The 17,962-nt window shown below is 47.9% G+C and overlaps 1 protein-coding gene across 7 annotated transcripts in view; it reads left to right on the plus strand.

The window, feature by feature from the left end:
- Window positions 1-16,330, plus strand: part of LOC110531979 (peregrin) — a 49,992-nt gene extending 33,662 nt beyond the window's left edge. For 3 of the 7 annotated variants that reach the window (XM_036987881.2, XM_036987883.2, XM_090184110.1), the window contains 14 exons: window positions 7,694-7,883; window positions 8,401-8,688; window positions 9,601-10,118; window positions 10,236-10,476; window positions 10,661-10,792; window positions 10,927-11,055; window positions 11,140-11,539; window positions 11,698-12,006; window positions 12,196-12,453; window positions 12,582-12,729; window positions 12,865-12,998; window positions 13,206-13,321; window positions 13,921-14,075; window positions 14,607-16,330. In XM_036987881.2, coding sequence (XP_036843776.1) covers window positions 7,694-7,883; window positions 8,401-8,688; window positions 9,601-10,118; window positions 10,236-10,476; window positions 10,661-10,792; window positions 10,927-11,055; window positions 11,140-11,539; window positions 11,698-12,006; window positions 12,196-12,453; window positions 12,582-12,729; window positions 12,865-12,998; window positions 13,206-13,321; window positions 13,921-14,075; window positions 14,607-14,790 — 3,202 coding nt within the window. In that variant the 3' untranslated portion in view covers window positions 14,791-16,330. Of the gene's footprint in view, window positions 1-7,693; window positions 7,884-8,400; window positions 9,061-9,600; window positions 10,119-10,235; window positions 10,477-10,660; window positions 10,793-10,926; window positions 11,056-11,139; window positions 11,540-11,697; window positions 12,007-12,195; window positions 12,454-12,581; window positions 12,730-12,864; window positions 12,999-13,205; window positions 13,322-13,920; window positions 14,076-14,606 lie in introns of those variants that run through there. The other 4 variants (XM_036987884.2, XM_036987885.2, XM_090184109.1 and 1 more) reach the window with 4 other exon arrangements.
- The last annotated feature ends 1,632 nt before the right edge of the window (window positions 16,331-17,962 follow it).

The following is a 17,962-nucleotide window of genomic DNA, read 5'->3' on the forward strand; positions in this document are numbered from 1 at the left end:
CTCATCCTTCTACAGGTCATTCACAGTCCCACACGACACTCATCCTTCTACAGGTCATTCACAGTCCCACACGACACTCATCCTACTACAGGTCAGTCAGTCACAGTACCACACGACACTCATCCTTCTACAGGTCATTCACAGTTCCACACGACACTCATCCTACTACAGGTCAGTCACAGTACACACGACACTCATCCTTCTACAGGTCAGTCACAGTACCACACGACACTCATCCTACTACAGGTCAGTCAGTCACAGTACCACACGGCACTCATCCTACTACAGATCAGTCACAGTACTACACGACACTCATCCTGCTACAGGTCAGTCACAATACCACAAGACACTCATCCTACTACATGTCAGTCGCAGTACCACACGACACTCATCCTACTACAGGTCAGTCACAGTGCCACATGACACTCATCATACTACAGCTCAGTCAGTCACAGTACTACACGACACTCATCCTGCTACAGGTCAGTCACAGTACCACATGACACTCATCCTACTACAGGTCAGTCACAGTACCACACGACACTCATCCTTCTACAGGTCAGTCATTCGCAGTAACACACGACACTCATCCTACTACAGGTCAGTCACAGTACTACATGATTCTCATCCTACTACAGGTCAGTCAGTCGCAGTACCACATGACACTCATCCTTCTACAGGTCAGTCAGTCACAGCACCACACGACACTCATCCTACTACAGGTCAGTCGCAGTACCACAAGACACTCATCCTACTACAAGTCAGTCGCAGTACCACACGACACTTATCCTACTACAGGTCAGTCACAGTACCACATGACACTCATCCTACTACAGGTCAGTCACAGTACCACACAACACTCATCATACTACAGCTCAGTCAGTCACAGTATCACACAACACTCATCCTACTACAGGTCAGTCGCAGTACCACACCACACTCATCCTACTACAGGTCAGTCGCAGTACCACACCACACTCATCCTACTACAGGTCAGTCGCAGTATCACACGACACTCATCCTACTACAGGTCAGTCACAGTACCACACGACACTCATCCTACTACAGGTAAGTCACAGTACCACACGACACTCATCCTACTACTGGTCAGTTAGTCACAGTACCACATGACACTCATCCTACTACAGGTCTGTCACAGTAACACATGACACTCATCCTTCTACAGGTCAGTCACAGTACCACACGACACTCATCCTTCTACAGGTCAGTCACAGTACCACACGGCACTCATCCTACTACTGGACAGTCAGTCACAGTACCACATGACACTCATCCTACTACAGGTCAGTCACAGTACCACACGACACTCATCCTACTACTGGTCAGTTAGTCACAGTACCACATGACACTCATCCTACTACAGGTCAGTCACAGTAACACATGACACTCATCCTTCTACAGGTCATTCACAGTCCCACACGACACTCATCCTTCTACAGGTCATTCACAGTCCCACACGACACTCATCCTACTACAGGTCAGTCAGTCACAGTACCACACGACACTCATCCTACTACATGTCACTCAGTCACAGTTCCACACGACACTCATCCTACTAAAGGTCATTCACAGTCCCACACACGACACTCATCCTACTACATGTCAGTCAGGCACAATTCCACACGACACTCATCCTACTACAGGTCAGTCAGTCACAGTCCCACACGACACTCATCCTTCTACAGGTCAGTCACAGTACCACACGACACTCATCCTACTACAGGTCAGTCAGTCACAGTACCACACGACACTCATCCTACTACAGGTCAGTCACAGTACACACGACACTCATCCTTCTACAGGTCAGTCACAGTACCACACGACACTCATCCTACTACAGGTCAGTCAGTCACAGTACCACACGGCACTCATCCTACTACAGGTCAGTCACAGTACTACACGACACTCATCCTGCTACAGGTCAGTCACAGTACCACAAGACACTCATCCTACTACATGTCAGTCGCAGTACCACACGACACTCATCCTACTACAGGTCAGTCACAGTGCCACATGACACTCATCATACTACAGCTCAGTCAGTCACAGTACTACACGACACTCATCCTGCTACAGGTCAGTCACAGTACCACACGACACTCATCCTACTACTGGTCAGTCAGTCACAGTACCACACGGCACTCATCCTACTAAAGGTAATTCACAGTCCCACACATGACACTCATCCTACTACATGTCAGTCAGTCACAGTTCCACACGACACTCATCCTACTACAGGTCAGTCAGTCACAGTACCACATGACACTCCTCCTACTACAGGTCAGTCACAATACCACACGACACTCATCCTACTACAGGTCAGTCGCAATACCACACGACACTCATCCTATTACAGGTCAGTTACAGTACCACATGATACTCATCATACTACAGCTCAGTCAGTCACAGTATCACACGACACTCATCCTACTACAGGTCAGTCGCAGTACCACACCACACTCATCCTACTACAGGTCAGTCACAGTACCACACCACACTCATCCTACTACAGGTCAGTCGCAGTACCACACCATACTCATCCTACTACAGGTCAGTCGCAGTATCACACGACACTCATCCTACTACAGGTCAGTCACAGTACCACACGACACTCATCCTACTACAGGTCAGTCACAGTACCACACGACACTCATCCTACTACTGGTCAGTTAGTCACAGTACCACATGACACTCATCCTACTACAGGTCTGTCACAGTAACACATGACACTCATCCTACTACTGAACAGTCAGTCACAGTACCACACGACACTCATCCTTCTACAGGTCAGTCACAGTACCACACGACACTCATCCTTCTACAGGTCAGTCACAGTACCACACGACACTCATCCTACTACTGAACAGTCAGTCACAGTACCACACGACACTCATCCTACTACTGGACAGTCACAGTACCACAAGACACTCATCCTACTACTGGTCAGTCAGTCACAGTACCACATGAAACTCATCCAAATACAGGTCAGTCACAGTACCACACGACACTCATCCTACTACTGGTCAGTTAGTCACAGTACCACATGACACTCATCCTACTACAGGTCAGTCACAGTAACACATGACACTCATCCTTCTACAGGTCATTCACAGTCCCACACGACACTCATCCTTCTACAGGTCATTCACAGTCCCACACGACACTCATCCTACTACAGGTCAGTCAGTCACAGTACCACACGACACTCATCCTTCTACAGGTCATTCACAGTTCCACACGACACTCATCCTACTACAGGTCAGTCACAGTACACACGACACTCATCCTTCTACAGGTCAGTCACAGTACCACACGACACTCATCCTACTACAGGTCAGTCAGTCACAGTACCACACGGCACTCATCCTACTACAGATCAGTCACAGTACTACACGACACTCATCCTGCTACAGGTCAGTCACAATACCACAAGACACTCATCCTACTACATGTCAGTCGCAGTACCACACGACACTCATCCTACTACAGGTCAGTCACAGTACCACACGACACTCATCCTTCTACAGGTCAGTCATTCGCAGTAACACACGACACTCATCCTACTACAGGTCAGTCACAGTACTACATGATTCTCATCCTACTACAGGTCAGTCAGTCGCAGTACCACATGACACTCATCCTTCTACAGGTCAGTCAGTCACAGCACCACACGACACTCATCCTACTACAGGTCAGTCGCAGTACCACAAGACACTCATCCTACTACAAGTCAGTCGCAGTACCACACGACACTTATCCTACTACAGGTCAGTCACAGTGCCACATGACACTCATCCTACTGCAGGTCAGTCACAGTACTACACGACACTCATCCTGATACAGGTCAGTCACAGTACAACACGACACTCATCCTACTTCAGGTCAGTCAGTCACAGTACCACATGACACTCATCCTACTACAGGTCAGTCACAGTACCACACGACACTCATCCTACTACAGGTCAGTCACAGTACTACACGACACTCATCCTGCTACAGGTCAGTCACAGTACAACACGACACTCATCCTACTACAGGTCAGTCACACACGACACTCATCCTACTACTGGACAGTCAGTCACAGTACCACACGACACTCATCCTACTACAGGTCAGTCACAGTACCACACAACACTCATCCTACTACTGGTCAGGTAGTCACAGTACCACATGACACTCATCCTACTACAGGTCAGTCACGGTAACACACGACACTTATCCTTCTACAAGTCAGTCACACACGAAACTCATCCTACTACTGGACAGTCAGTCACAGTACCACACAACACTCATCCTACTACAGGTCAGTCACAGTACCACACGACACTCATCCTACTACAGGTCAGTCACAGTACCACACGACACTCATCCTACTACAGGTCAGTCAGTCACAGTACCACACGGCACTCATCCTACTAAAGGTCATTCACAGTCCCACACACGACACTCATCCTACTACATGTCAGTCAGTCACAGTTCCACACGACACTCATCCTACTACAGGTCAGTCAGTCACAGTACCACATGACACTCCTCCTACTACAGGTCAGTCACAATACCACACGACACTCATCCTACTACAGGTCAGTCGCAATACCACACGACACTCATCCTACTACAGGTCAGTCACATTACTACATGACACTCATCCTACTACAGCTCAGTCAGTCACAGTACTACACGACACTCATCCTACTACAGCTCAGTCAGTCACAGTACCATACGACACTCATCCTATTACAGGTCAGTTACAGTACCACATGATACTCATCATACTACAGCTCAGTCAGTCACAGTATCACACGACACTCATCCTACTACAGGTCAGTCGCAGTACCACACCACACTCATCCTACTACAGGTCAGTCACAGTACCACACCACACTCATCCTACTACAGGTCAGTCGCAGTACCACACCACACTCATCCTACTACAGGTCAGTCGCAGTATCACACGACACTCATCCTACTACAGGTCAGTCACAGTACCACACGACACTCATCCTACTACAGGTCAGTCACAGTACCACACGACACTCATCCTACTACTGAACAGTCAGTCACAGTACCACACGACACTCATCCTACTACTGGACAGTCACAGTACCACAAGACACTCATCCTACTACTGGTCAGTCAGTCACAGTACCACATGAAACTCATCCTAATACAGGTCAGTCACAGTACCACACGACACTCATCCTACTACTGGTCAGTTAGTCACAGTACCACATGACACTCATCCTACTACAGGTCAGTCACAGTAACACATGACACTCATCCTTCTACAGGTCATTCACAGTCCCACACGACACTCATCCTTCTACAGGTCATTCACAGTCCCACACGACACTCATCCTACTACAGGTCAGTCAGTCACAGTACCACACGACACTCATCCTTCTACAGGTCATTCACAGTTCCACACGACACTCATCCTACTACAGGTCAGTCGCAGTACTACACGACACTCATCCTGCTACAGGTCAGTCACAGTACCACAAGACACTCATCCTACTACATGTCAGTCGCAGTACCACACGACACTCATCCTACTACAGGTCAGTCACAGTGCCACATGACACTCATCATACTACAGCTCAGTCAGTCACAGTACTACACGACACTCATCCTACTACAGGTCAGTCACAGTGCCACATGACACTCATCCTACTACAGGTCAGTCAGTCACAGTACCACACGACACTCATCCTGCTACAGGTCAGTCACAGTACCACATGACACTCATCCTACTACAGGTCAGTCACAGTACCACACGACACTCATCCTTCTACAGGTCAGTCATTCGCAGTAACACACGACACTCATCCTACTACAGGTCAGTCACAGTACTACATGATTCTCATCCTACTACAGGTCAGTCAGTCGCAGTACCACATGACACTCATCCTTCTACAGGTCAGTCAGTCACAGCACCACACGACACTCATCCTACTACAGGTCAGTCGCAGTACCACAAGACACTCATCCTACTACAAGTCAGTCGCAGTACCACACGACACTTATCCTACTACAGGTCAGTCACAGTGCCACATGACACTCATCCTACTGCAGGTCAGTCACAGTACTACACGACACTCATCCTGATACAGGTCAGTCACAGTACCACACGACACTCATCCTACTACAGGTCAGTCACAGTACCACACGACACTCATCCTACTACAGGTCAGTCACAGTACTACACGACACTCATCCTGCTACAGGTCAGTCACAGTCACACACGACACTCATCCTACTACAGGTCATTCACAGTCCCACACGACACTCATCCTACTACAGGTCATTCACAGTCCCACACGACACTCATCCTACTACATGTCAGTCAGTCACAGTTCCACACGACACTCATCCTACTACAGGTCAGTCACAGTACCACACGACACTCATCCTACTACAGGTCATTCACAGTCCCACACGACACTCATCCTACTACATGTCAGTCACAGTACCACACGACACTCATCCTACTACAGGTCAGTCACAGTACCACACGACACTCATCCTTCGACAGGTCATTCACAGTCCCACACGACACTCATCCTTCTACAGGTCATTCACAGTCCCACACGACACTCATCCTACTACAGGTCATTCACAGTCCCACACGACACTCATCCTACTACATGTCAGTCAGTCACAGTTCCACACGACACTCATCCTACTACAGGTCAGTCACAGTACCACACGACACTCATCCTACTACAGGTCAGTCAGTCACAGTACCACACGACACTCATCCTACTAAAGGTCATTCACAGTTCCACACGACACTCATCCTACTACAGGTCAGTCACAGTACCACACGACACTCATCCTTCTACAGGTCAGTCACAGTACCACACGACTCTCATCCTACTACAGGTCATTCACAGTCCCACACACGACACTCATCCTACTACATGTCAGTCAGTCACAGTTCCACACGACACTCATCCTACTACAGGTCAGTCAGTCACAGTACCACACGGCACTCATCCTACTACAGGTCAGTCACAGTACTACACGACACTCATCCTGCTACAGGTCAGTCACAGTACCACAAGACACTCATCCTACTACATGTCAGTCGCAGTACCACACCACACTCATCCTACTACAGGTCAGTCGCAGTACTACATGGCACTCATCCCACTACAGGTCAGTCAGTCACAGTACCACACGACACTCAACCTACTACAGGTCAGTCACAGTACCACATGACACTCATCCTACTACAGGTCAGTCACAGTACCACATGACACTCATCCTACTACAGGTCAGTCAGTCACAGTACCACACTACACTCATCCTACTACTGGTCAGTCAGTCACAGTACCACATGACACTCATCCTACTACAGGTCAGTCACAGTACCACATGACACTCATCCTACTACAGGTCAGTCACAGTACCACATGACACTCATCCTTCTACAGGTCAGTCACTGTACCACACGACACTCATCCTACTACAGGTCAGTCAGTCACAGTACCACACGACACTCATCCTACTTCAGGTCAGTCACAGTACCATAATACACTCATCCTACTACAGTTCAGTCACAGTACCCTGCCTCGGCTGGTGGTATTGAAGGTATCCATGTCCAAACTCTATCTCACTTTAAATCATTTCTGCATCCTCTTTCCCCCCACACTTTTCCCTCCCTCAGGTACATAGATAAGTCGGTAGAGGAGCTGGATGAGGAGGTGGAGTATGACATCGATGAAGAGGACTACATCTGGCTGGACATCATGAATGACAAGCGACGTAGTGACGGGGTGACGCCCATCCCCCAGGAGGTGTTTGAGTACCTCATGGACCGGCTGGAGAAAGAGTCCTACTTCGAGAGCCACAACAAGGTGATAAACACTAGGTACACTCTGTCTCTCGCTCTGAGTGACAGCTTTTGTACCACAATATGATAGACTACCAGTGCAGCATGTGCCACTGGCTGCTGTTAAGCTTTCTTGACTTGGACATCAAATCAAATCAAATTTTCAGATTTCTGATTTGATTTGACTTGGACATGCATGGCTAACCTTTGTCTAACCAGCTGCTCTTAGCGAAAATGTTTTTGGAATACCTTTTCAAGCTATTAGGTTATGTTTAGAGTTTACACCTCCTCTTCCAATTCTATTGTGGGGAGGTCAAAATAATGAAAAACTATCTACCAAATATATTTATTTAAAAATGATGATTCATTCTCCTTGCCATTATCAATCACTTGATGATAAGACAAGATGTGACATTTTTTTTTTCCTCAGGTATGACTGGGTCCCTCGGTTGCCGGTTTGCCTGGGCAAGAAAAGGTTGAAGACCTAAATTATCCCCTTACCCTCTCCTCTTTTCTTCTCCCCCTTTTCCATTCTCTCCCAGATGGACCCTAGCGCCCTGATCGACGAAGATGCCGTCTGCTGCATCTGTAACGATGGCGAGTGTCAGAATAGCAACGTGATCCTGTTCTGTGACATGTGTAACCTGGCCGTACACCAGGAGTGTTACGGTGTGCCCTACATCCCTGAGGGCCAGTGGCTGTGTCGTCGCTGCCTCCAGTCCCCAAGCCGGGCCGTCGACTGTGCCCTATGCCCCAACAAGGGTGGAGCTTTCAAACAGACGGATGACGCACGCTGGGCCCATGTGGTGTGTGCCCTCTGGATCCCTGAGGTGAGAGTGTGTGCGAGGGTAATAGTGTTTGTGAGGGTAGGAGTGTGTGCAAGGTTGTTATTTGTTTTTTAAACAACTAATTGACCGACGTCTGTTCAATTATTTGAATTCCATTTAATTCAGTGTTGTGAGCTCAATGCGCAGTTTCTCTAGAGATAAATCAGCTCAAGCCCGAACTGTGCGATGTCGTAGGGAGTTGTAGTTTCCAACAGGCCAATATTCAACATAATTACCACGTTTTCTGTACTAAACTAACTACAATGACCATAATCCGTTGCGCGCCTACTTGTCCGGTCTGTGTGGGGAGTACACAGAGACGGAGAGAAGAGACAGAAGAACACACAATCGAGAGGGATAGAGAGCACTTGCTTGGTGAGCTATCCTTACCTGAAAATACATGATCTATGTGACTGATGGTTGGTATTTAGCAGTCATAAAAGTTTGCCTTATTTACTTTGAAGAACTACTACAAAAAAAAAATCTGACAGCATAAGCAGTAGCTTTATAATAATGAGATGACTTGGAATGAAATAATAAAGTAATCAAATAAAACAAATGTAATATACACAACTGAAATATTTTACTGAAGTACTATGAATACATTATGGTTAAGTGGTAAGCAGTCATGCCGTTATGGTACTTTTATTCATTGTTTTATTCTGTGTCACAGCATTCAGCCCACATAATGCATACATTTAATGTTTGTTTTTGGGGGGGGATCAAAATGACCTCAAAAGCACTAATTTCTGAGCACTAGTTCAAGAGTTGGAGTGTATGTGTGAATGCTGTGCTTGAGCTGTGTATTGACAAACCATATGATAGTTTTGATGCTGTGCATGTCTGCATCTAGTCTGTCCTGTTGACAATCCTGTTGCAATGACCCCTTTTCACCCCTTTTTCTCTCTCCCCAAGGTGTGTTTTGCCAACACTGTCTTCCTGGAGCCCATCGACAGCATCGAACACATCCCCCCGGCGCGATGGAAGCTCACTTGCTACATCTGCAAGCAGCGCGGCTCAGGTGCCTGCATCCAGTGCCACAAGGCCAACTGCTACACAGCCTTCCACGTCACCTGCGCCCAGCAGGCCGGCCTCTACATGAAGATGGAGCCTGTCAGGGAGACCGGTGCCAACGGCACCTCCTTCAGTGTTCGCAAGACCGCCTATTGCGACATCCACACCCCGCCCGGCTCTGCACGCCCCATCGGAGGGGCGGGAGGGACTAGCATGGGCTCCTCCCACAGCGAGGGCGAGCTGGAGGAGGACGATGAGCCCAGTATAGGTCACGATGACGACTCCAAGGGCTGGAGCTCAGAGCGGGCCAAGAGGGCCAAGGCCAAGTCCAGACTGAAGATGAAGAGAGCCAGGAAGATACTGGCTGAGAAGAGGAACGCTGCGCCTGTGGTGTCTGTGCCCTGTATACCCCCACACAGGTACACACAGTGTATGCACACACACTCACTGCAGATACAAAGGCATTACAGATTCAGACATCACATACTCTCCCAGTCTCTTCAGTCCTACCATCTCCCCTGTGTGTTCTTCCCCAGGCTCAGTAAGATCACCAGTAACCTGACAGTGCCCAGGAAAAGCCAGTTTATGCAGCGACTGCATAGCTACTGGACCCTGAAGAGGCAGAGCCGGAATGGTGTCCCTCTACTGCGACGGCTCCAGACCCACCTGCAGTCGCAACGCAACACAGAGCAGCTACATTCACAGCCGCAGGCGCCAGAGTCACAGGTTACCACGGTAACCACCACACCGTCTCTGTCTGGTGGTGTTATCTTAGCGGTAGGGAGAACACTACTGGAAGCTCTGCATGTGTTTGGACTGATGTGTGTGTGAGAAAGAGTTATGTAAATGAGAGAGTTGTTTGATTCTGCTGTAATGGTGTGAGTGTGCTGCTGTATCCTGATTAACTGTGTTACACTGCCAAACAAACCAGTTTGTGTGTGTGTGTGTGTTGGTGCCCCAGAGGGACAGTGAGGAGAATAACTTGGCTCTGAAGGAGCAGCTGAAAGCATGGCAGAGACTGAGACATGACCTGGAGAGAGCCAGACTACTGGTGGAGCTCATCCGCAAGAGAGAGAAACTTAAGAGGGAGACGGTGAGACACACACACACACTCCTCACATCCACACTTCAAGCGCACATTTGTATATTGACACACAAACTTGACATCTGGCAGTTTGCAGTTTGCACAGTGAGCAGTTTTTTTTACAGTGTGTGTGGAATGTGTAGATCAAGGTACAGCAGATGGCACTAGAGATGCAGCTAACTCCCTTCCTGGTCCTACTGAGGAACACCCTGGAGCAACTACAGGAGAGAGACACCAGCAACTTCTTCACTGAGCCTGTCCCTCTGGCTGAGGTAACACACACGCACGCACACACAAATGTTATTTGCACACACAGTGGCTGGAGGGCTTTAACCCTGACCTCTTTTTCTCCTCAGGTGCCAGACTACCTGGACCACATCGAGAGGCCTATGGACTTCCAGACCATGTGGAATCTACTTGAGTCTCACTGCTACCTCAGTTTCGAGGCTTTCGAGGCAGACTTTGGCCTCATTGTGAACAATTGTCTCAAATACAACGCCAAGGACACCGTGTTCTACCGCGCCGCTCTGCGCCTCCGAGAGATGGGCGGGGCCGTGATCAGAACCGCCCGCAGACAGGCTGAGCGAATAGGCTTGGACTATGACACAGGCATGCACCTCCCCCGAGAGCCCAGCCCTGACAGCCAGCGTGACAGAGAGCGAGACCGAGAGAGGGAGCGGGAGAGAGAAAGGGACAGGGAGCGAGAACGAGAGAGGGACCGAGACGGAGACAGGCCGCTCTCTTCCAATGAGGAGGGTGAGTGGCTTGGAGTCCTGTTTTACCACCAGCTTTTCTACTTCTGCCTCTCCCCCTTTCTCCTTTTCCTTCAGTTGCACTCTTCCAATTAAGTAATTATGTTGCTGTATAGCTATTTGGGATTCTGTACTTGCGTTAAATCTCTCTCTGTCTCTTAGACCTGCTCTTATCAGAGAACCGGCGACGGCTGCCATTGGAGGAGCAGCTGTGTTTTTTGCAGGCGCGCTTTGATGAGGTCAGCTCGGGGAAGCACAGCATCGGTCGGTCGCGGCGGGCCAAAGCCTTGAGGAAAGAGATGACGGTCATCAAGAGGAAACTGGCCCACCAGAGAGAGGGGGGTTCGTGCATGGGGAGCAGGGACTCAGGGGGCGGAGGGGACAGGGGACCATGCCTCCCCCATCACCCCTCCTCCACGGGACGCCATGACGAGGGGGAGGAGAGCAGCAGTCAGGAGATCAGTGGCAAGGGTGAGACTGAGGGTATATCTAAACTAACTCACAGTAAATACACTATGCATTCATATGAATAACTGTTCATAACTATCTCACACTGGCCTACCCCTACCATACTGGTAATTAATTCCCAACTCTCCTTTTACGAAGGAGGGATATATGATATACTGTACTTCCATTTGCTCTTCCTCGTTCTCTCTGTAGATCTAAGTGCATCGTCTTCGGCTCTAGCTCCAGAGGTGGGACGTCGTACCTCTGTCCTCTTCTCCAAGAAGAACCCCAAAATGGCCGGACCTCCCAAGAGGCCGGGCCGCCCCCCTAAGAACAGAGACGCGGGGGTAAGCCCTAGTCCGATTGGTCCCCCTCAACTGCCCCTCCTGTCCCCCCCTCGGCAGAGGAAGAGACCCCGCAGCCCTCACAGCAGCTCCAGCTCCGAGAGTGACAGTGACGACCTCCTTCCGAGTGAGTAACACACACACAATCACACACGCACAATCACACTTCTTACATTGTTATATTGTCATTACTTGTGTTTTTGAAGTTATGACAGTCAGTCTAGTAACTGTAATGGTTATGACTCTGTCTCCTAGGTCTGCCCACTAACGGTTTTGTTGGGGGCAACCAGCCGGTGACAGAGAGTTTCCGGGTGTACAGGAATGAGAGGAGCCTCCCTCGATCCAGCTCTGACTCTGAATCCACCACTAGCAGCAGCAGCAGCGCTGCCTCTGACAGAACCAGGTAATTATAATCCACACACAATGGCATTCATACACAGTCACATAGTCAAACACAACTGAACTTTCAATGATACACACATTTTGGTTTAGGATGAATAAATTACTATTTTATTGTCTTTCTCTTTATCTCTCTCAGTACTACTCCGTCTAAGCAGGGCCGGGGGAAGCAGTCGTTCCCTCGTTCCGCCTTCCAGGAGGACAGCAGTGAGGAGACATCAGGGACAGAGAATGACTCCTACTCTGTGGGAGGGTCACGCAGTGTCTCACACTGTGAGTGACACACTACACACACACGCATAGGCATGCACTTATCTTCATCTGTCGCTCTACCTCTCCTTTTCCCAAAGTGTGTGTGTGTTTAGGAGGTAAAAATAGTGTTTTGTGTGTTTCTGTGCTAAAAAATCACCTTTTTGGGCCCTCAAACAGGGATGAAAACTTGTATGTATGTGATTCTGATGTATCGTGTGTTTCTCTCAGTAGGGTGGGGCCGGGGCCGATCAGGTTGTAGGATGCCATCAGATGACTACTCTTCCCTTGATGCTCTGGACCTGGTGTGGGCCAAGTGTAGAGGCTACCCTTCATACCCTGCTCTGGTAATCCTGCAATGGATGGACACACACACATTAGGATAAACTATGGTTTAAATTTCTGTTCGGCCACAAAGAGGCACAACATATTTCTCACACCATATTAATTTAACACCCTTTTCGTGGTATCCAATTGGTAGTTACAGTCTTGTCTCAACTCTGCAACTCCCGTACGGACACGGGAGAGGCGAATGTCGAGAGCCGTGCTCTGAAACACAACCCAACCAAGCCGCACTGCTTCTTGACACAATGCCCGCTTAACCCGGAAGCCAGCCGCACCAATGTGTCGGAGGAAACACCGTACACCTGGCGACAGTGTCAGCGTGCATGCGCCCGGCCCGCCACAGGAGTCACTAGTGCGCGATGGGACAAGGACATCCCTGCCTGCCAAACCCTCCCCTAACCCGGACGACACTTGGCCAATTGTGCACCGCCCAATGGGTATCCCGGTCGCGGCCGGCTTCGACAGAGCCTGGACTCGTACCCAGAATCTCAAGTGGCACAGCTAGCACTGCGATGCAGTGTCTTATACCAGTGCGCCATTCGGGAGGCCCCTTCGCACCATATTCATGAAACTATCCTAACCCTCCTCTTCCCCCCTTTAGATCATAGATCCTAAGATGCCCAGGGAGGGGGTATTCCACCGAGGGGTCCCCATCCCCGTGCCCCCCCAGGAAGTCCTGAAGCTGGGGGAACAGATGACCCAGGAGGCCCGGGAACACCTCTTCCTGGTTCTCTTCTTCGACAACAAGAGAACCTGGTCAGTACACTGTTTCTTCTCTTGATACTGTCTCTCTTTCTGTTATGTGTTTGTTTTTTCTCTCTCTTTCTCTCTTTGTTCCTACTCATTTTCCGCTTTCTCACTCCACTCAAACCTCAATCCCTCTCACACTCTGGTAGAGAAGTGGTGATTTGGAGGCCTCCCCTTCTACAGCTCAGGTTCTTACTCAGTAGAGGCAGCGGAAAACCCAGAATCAGAGTGTATCAGCAAACCTCTGGCTGTAGTCAACAACGTGCAGCTCAGCAGCTTTTCACTAAAGCATGTCAAATGGCTGTCTTCAAGTAGTACAAGAACAAAGGGAACTTTTCTTGACATATAAATGCAAGAAAGCAAAAAGTGGGTCAGCTGAAGTGGGTCAGGAGTGGTTGATGAGGATGCTTTGCGTGAGAACAAAGAGAGAGAAAAAAACATTGTTTTAGGTCACAGCTCACACAGTAGTTACTATTATGTCTGCAGAAGCTACTACCCTGTACTGTATGTCCCTGTGTGTGTTTCTGACCATGTCTGTAGGCAGTGGCTGCCGCGCTCTAAGCTGGTTCCTCTGGGGGTGGACCAGGAGCTGGACAAGGAGAAGATGCTTGAGGGAAGGAAGTCCAACATCCGCAAGTCAGTGCAGGTGGCCTACCACCGTGCCATGCAGCACCGCAACAAGGTCCAGGGAGACCCCAGCAGTGACACCAGCGACAGCGACTGAGCACACACACGTCTTTGCTGGCCTCCCGTTGTATTGATAGGGTATTATTTTCAGGTCTGTGTGTTGTTGATTGATATACCCTGTGGCCTTGGAGAGCCATACCCCAGCACACAGTAGAATCAGTGTGCCGGTGTAACCTATTGGAAAGCACATGCAACATTCTCTCTCTCGTTCGTTCGTTCGTACGTACGTACTTTGTTGACACACACAGTGGTATTGAATCTGAGATGTAAAATATGTATTTAAGAGAATTGAAACAAAAAGGGTATTAAGAGGATGGAAGACAATGCTATGCCCAGAATCATGATGGAAAATTGTCCTTGTATGTGGTTGATATGAGTGTTCACCAGCTCCTGAAAAACAGGATCTGCAAACAGGGTTGTATTACACAAATATGCGCATACACACTTGTATACAGTCAGGTCCAAAGTGAATGCCACCCTTGATAAAGATTAGCAAAAAAGACTGTATACAATAAATAATACAAATACTCTGCTATATTGTATGCAAAAATATGCAAAAATTGTTATTTTATACTAATACAATTTCTCAGAGAAAGATATTTTGATGGTGGGAGTAAAAAGTATTGGCACCCCTATTTTCAATTCCTGACCTTATGAGGATAATGGCACTGAGCCTTTAGAAAAAGTGTTTTATGAGATTGAAGAACACATTGGGAGAGATCTTATTTTATGTTCAATTGACATATTCTTTGTGGCTTTTGATGTGTACTTGGGGTTATTGTCTTGCTGGAAGATTCACTTGCGGCCAAGTTTCAGCCTCCTGAGGCAACCATGTTTTTGACTAAAATGTCCTAGTACTGGGTAAATTTGACCGTAACAAGGGCCCCAGGACCAGTGGAAGCAAAATAGCCCCATACAGTCGAAGATCCACCACCATATTTCTGCTCACGCATCCTTATTTCGATGTCAAACCCACCACTAGTGTGCGTGGCTAAAGACCTCTATTTTACTCATCTATATCAAGGGTGCCAATCATTTTCAACCTGACTACATTCAAACAGGGAAATGCATACACACTCACACAAAGCTCTTCTCATAGAAAAATATACACATCCACACACCCCGTTTTGTGCACTTATGGTTTGACAGTACCACTGGTCCAGCAACCCCTCTGCCGCCGCCCCCTCTTACCCCATGTCCAATCACGGCCCAATGGAGCACGGGGTTGGATGGCATGGCCAATCAACTGAGCAAAGCATCTTCCTGCTATTTATTCCGTCTCCCAAGGACCTCCAGTCTTCTCTCCACTAGTCTAACTGACCGTCTTCACAACATTGCATTGTGCAGTCGTTTCCTCTACTCTTCCGTATATGATTTTTTTTTGTCGCCTCTGTTTACATCTCTTTTTGTTCTTGTCTGTTGTACAATTCTGGCTGCTGGTGAATAATGAGGACTAATGTGGATATGATAAAACACGCCAGCCTCACTGTCTGTTCTAGTCTCAGGCCAATGGCTTAGAACTTTTATATATACAGATTACATAAGATAGAAGTTTAATAAAATAATTGAGTTTTGTACACCCTTGTTCTGGTCTGCTCTCTTTTGCCTGTTAATGTGTATGTCTGTGTATGTGTGTACAGCATTGCCGCATTTCCCTGTTAAGTTCCAAAGTTCTCTCAATCAAAATATTTTAGCAAAAGGCAGCGATCACATCTAATCACATTTAATTACACGAGTACATACTTGACATTATACAAACAGTGGTGAACAGCAGGACCAGAGGGGTGTACGACAAATCAGGATCAATGTCTTAGCCAGCTAACTATGATAAACAACCAGAAATAACTAGATTTTCTGGTTCATTAAGAACGATAAAGTTATGTTTTTTGTTTTTGAGCAATTAGACCAAGCCCCTTTTAAGCTTGTTATTTCATTATATTTGGGAAAGTTAGTGGACTAACTCCTTGATCCTGATTGTAGTATACCCCTCTGGGCTCTTATCTTGCTCCTCAACCTTCATTTCCCTGTTGTAAGCAGGAAGTTAGAACATGTGGAATACCCCTGTGTGTTCTTCAATAGCCCTGTTCTTCACTTCAGTGATTCTCAACTAGGATCATTAATGAGTGAGTGTACTTACCGCCATGCTTGACCTCCATCTCTAAATCTGACTGCCTTGTCACTCTCACACACTGACAACAAAACCATCTTCCTGCGGCCATTTGTGGGGGTGTTGAGTGAGGTGGTATGAACAGGGTGTGTCAGGTGTTGAAATTGGACACAGTCAATGCTCTCTGGTGGCTTATTTTTCATCATGACTCCTGTCTGCAGAAGGAGGGTGTAACTGCCAGGACACAAAGACAACACTCCGGTTCTGCAGGTTCCTAATCATGAAACCTAGATCCATCATAGGCCTACAGGACATACACACTGACAAGGTCTCATTTCACAAACGCACTTACTACTCTTACACATAATTACTGATTTATGTTGTGACACTATCACCTCCTGGTTACCCTCTTGAAAACAGTAGATCCTGTGAGTTATGTGAGACAATGTGTTTTTTCACTGTGGGGAAGGGCAATGTAGAAACATATATATTGAGTAAACATGCAACAACATGGTGGGCCCTGATGGTGAGAATTTCTTGAATAGCAATGCTGGGATGAATTTGATAAGAGACTGCATCTGTGAAGACAGATGACCCACTCTTCTAAAGATCTTTGTTTTCTGCCATAAATCCCCCACCCCTGTTTATAGTCATAGGGAGGATGAGTGGGAGCTGGAAGAACTGATAGATATCACCCAGTGGTTTGGTCAGAGAACAGATGAGATGAAAGAGCTGTGTCGACACTGATGTTTTTCTTCAGTTGACAGTTCATGAGTTCTTTGATATCTCTCTATGATCTCTCTAAGCAAACCCTGCTACTGTTTCCACAACAGTTCTCTCTGTACTATACCTAATTGTACACAATATGTGTGTGTGTGTGTGCGTGTGTGTGTGTGTGTGTGCGTGCGTGCGTGCGTGCGTGTGTGTGTGTGTGCGTGCGTGCGTGAGTGTGAGTGAGTGGATGAGGTCTCATTTATTGAGGTGGATGTTGAGGTAGTTGTGCCTCCAGAAAGTATTCATACCCCTTGACTTATTCCACATTAAATTACTACACAATAATTCCACAACATTTTTGTTGTGCCTGAATTGCAAATGGATTCAA

Source organism: Oncorhynchus mykiss, chromosome 9 (genome assembly GCF_057628025.1).
Source record: "Oncorhynchus mykiss isolate SJ-2025 chromosome 9, ASM5762802v1, whole genome shotgun sequence".
NCBI classification, from domain to species: domain Eukaryota; kingdom Metazoa; phylum Chordata; class Actinopteri; order Salmoniformes; family Salmonidae; genus Oncorhynchus; species Oncorhynchus mykiss.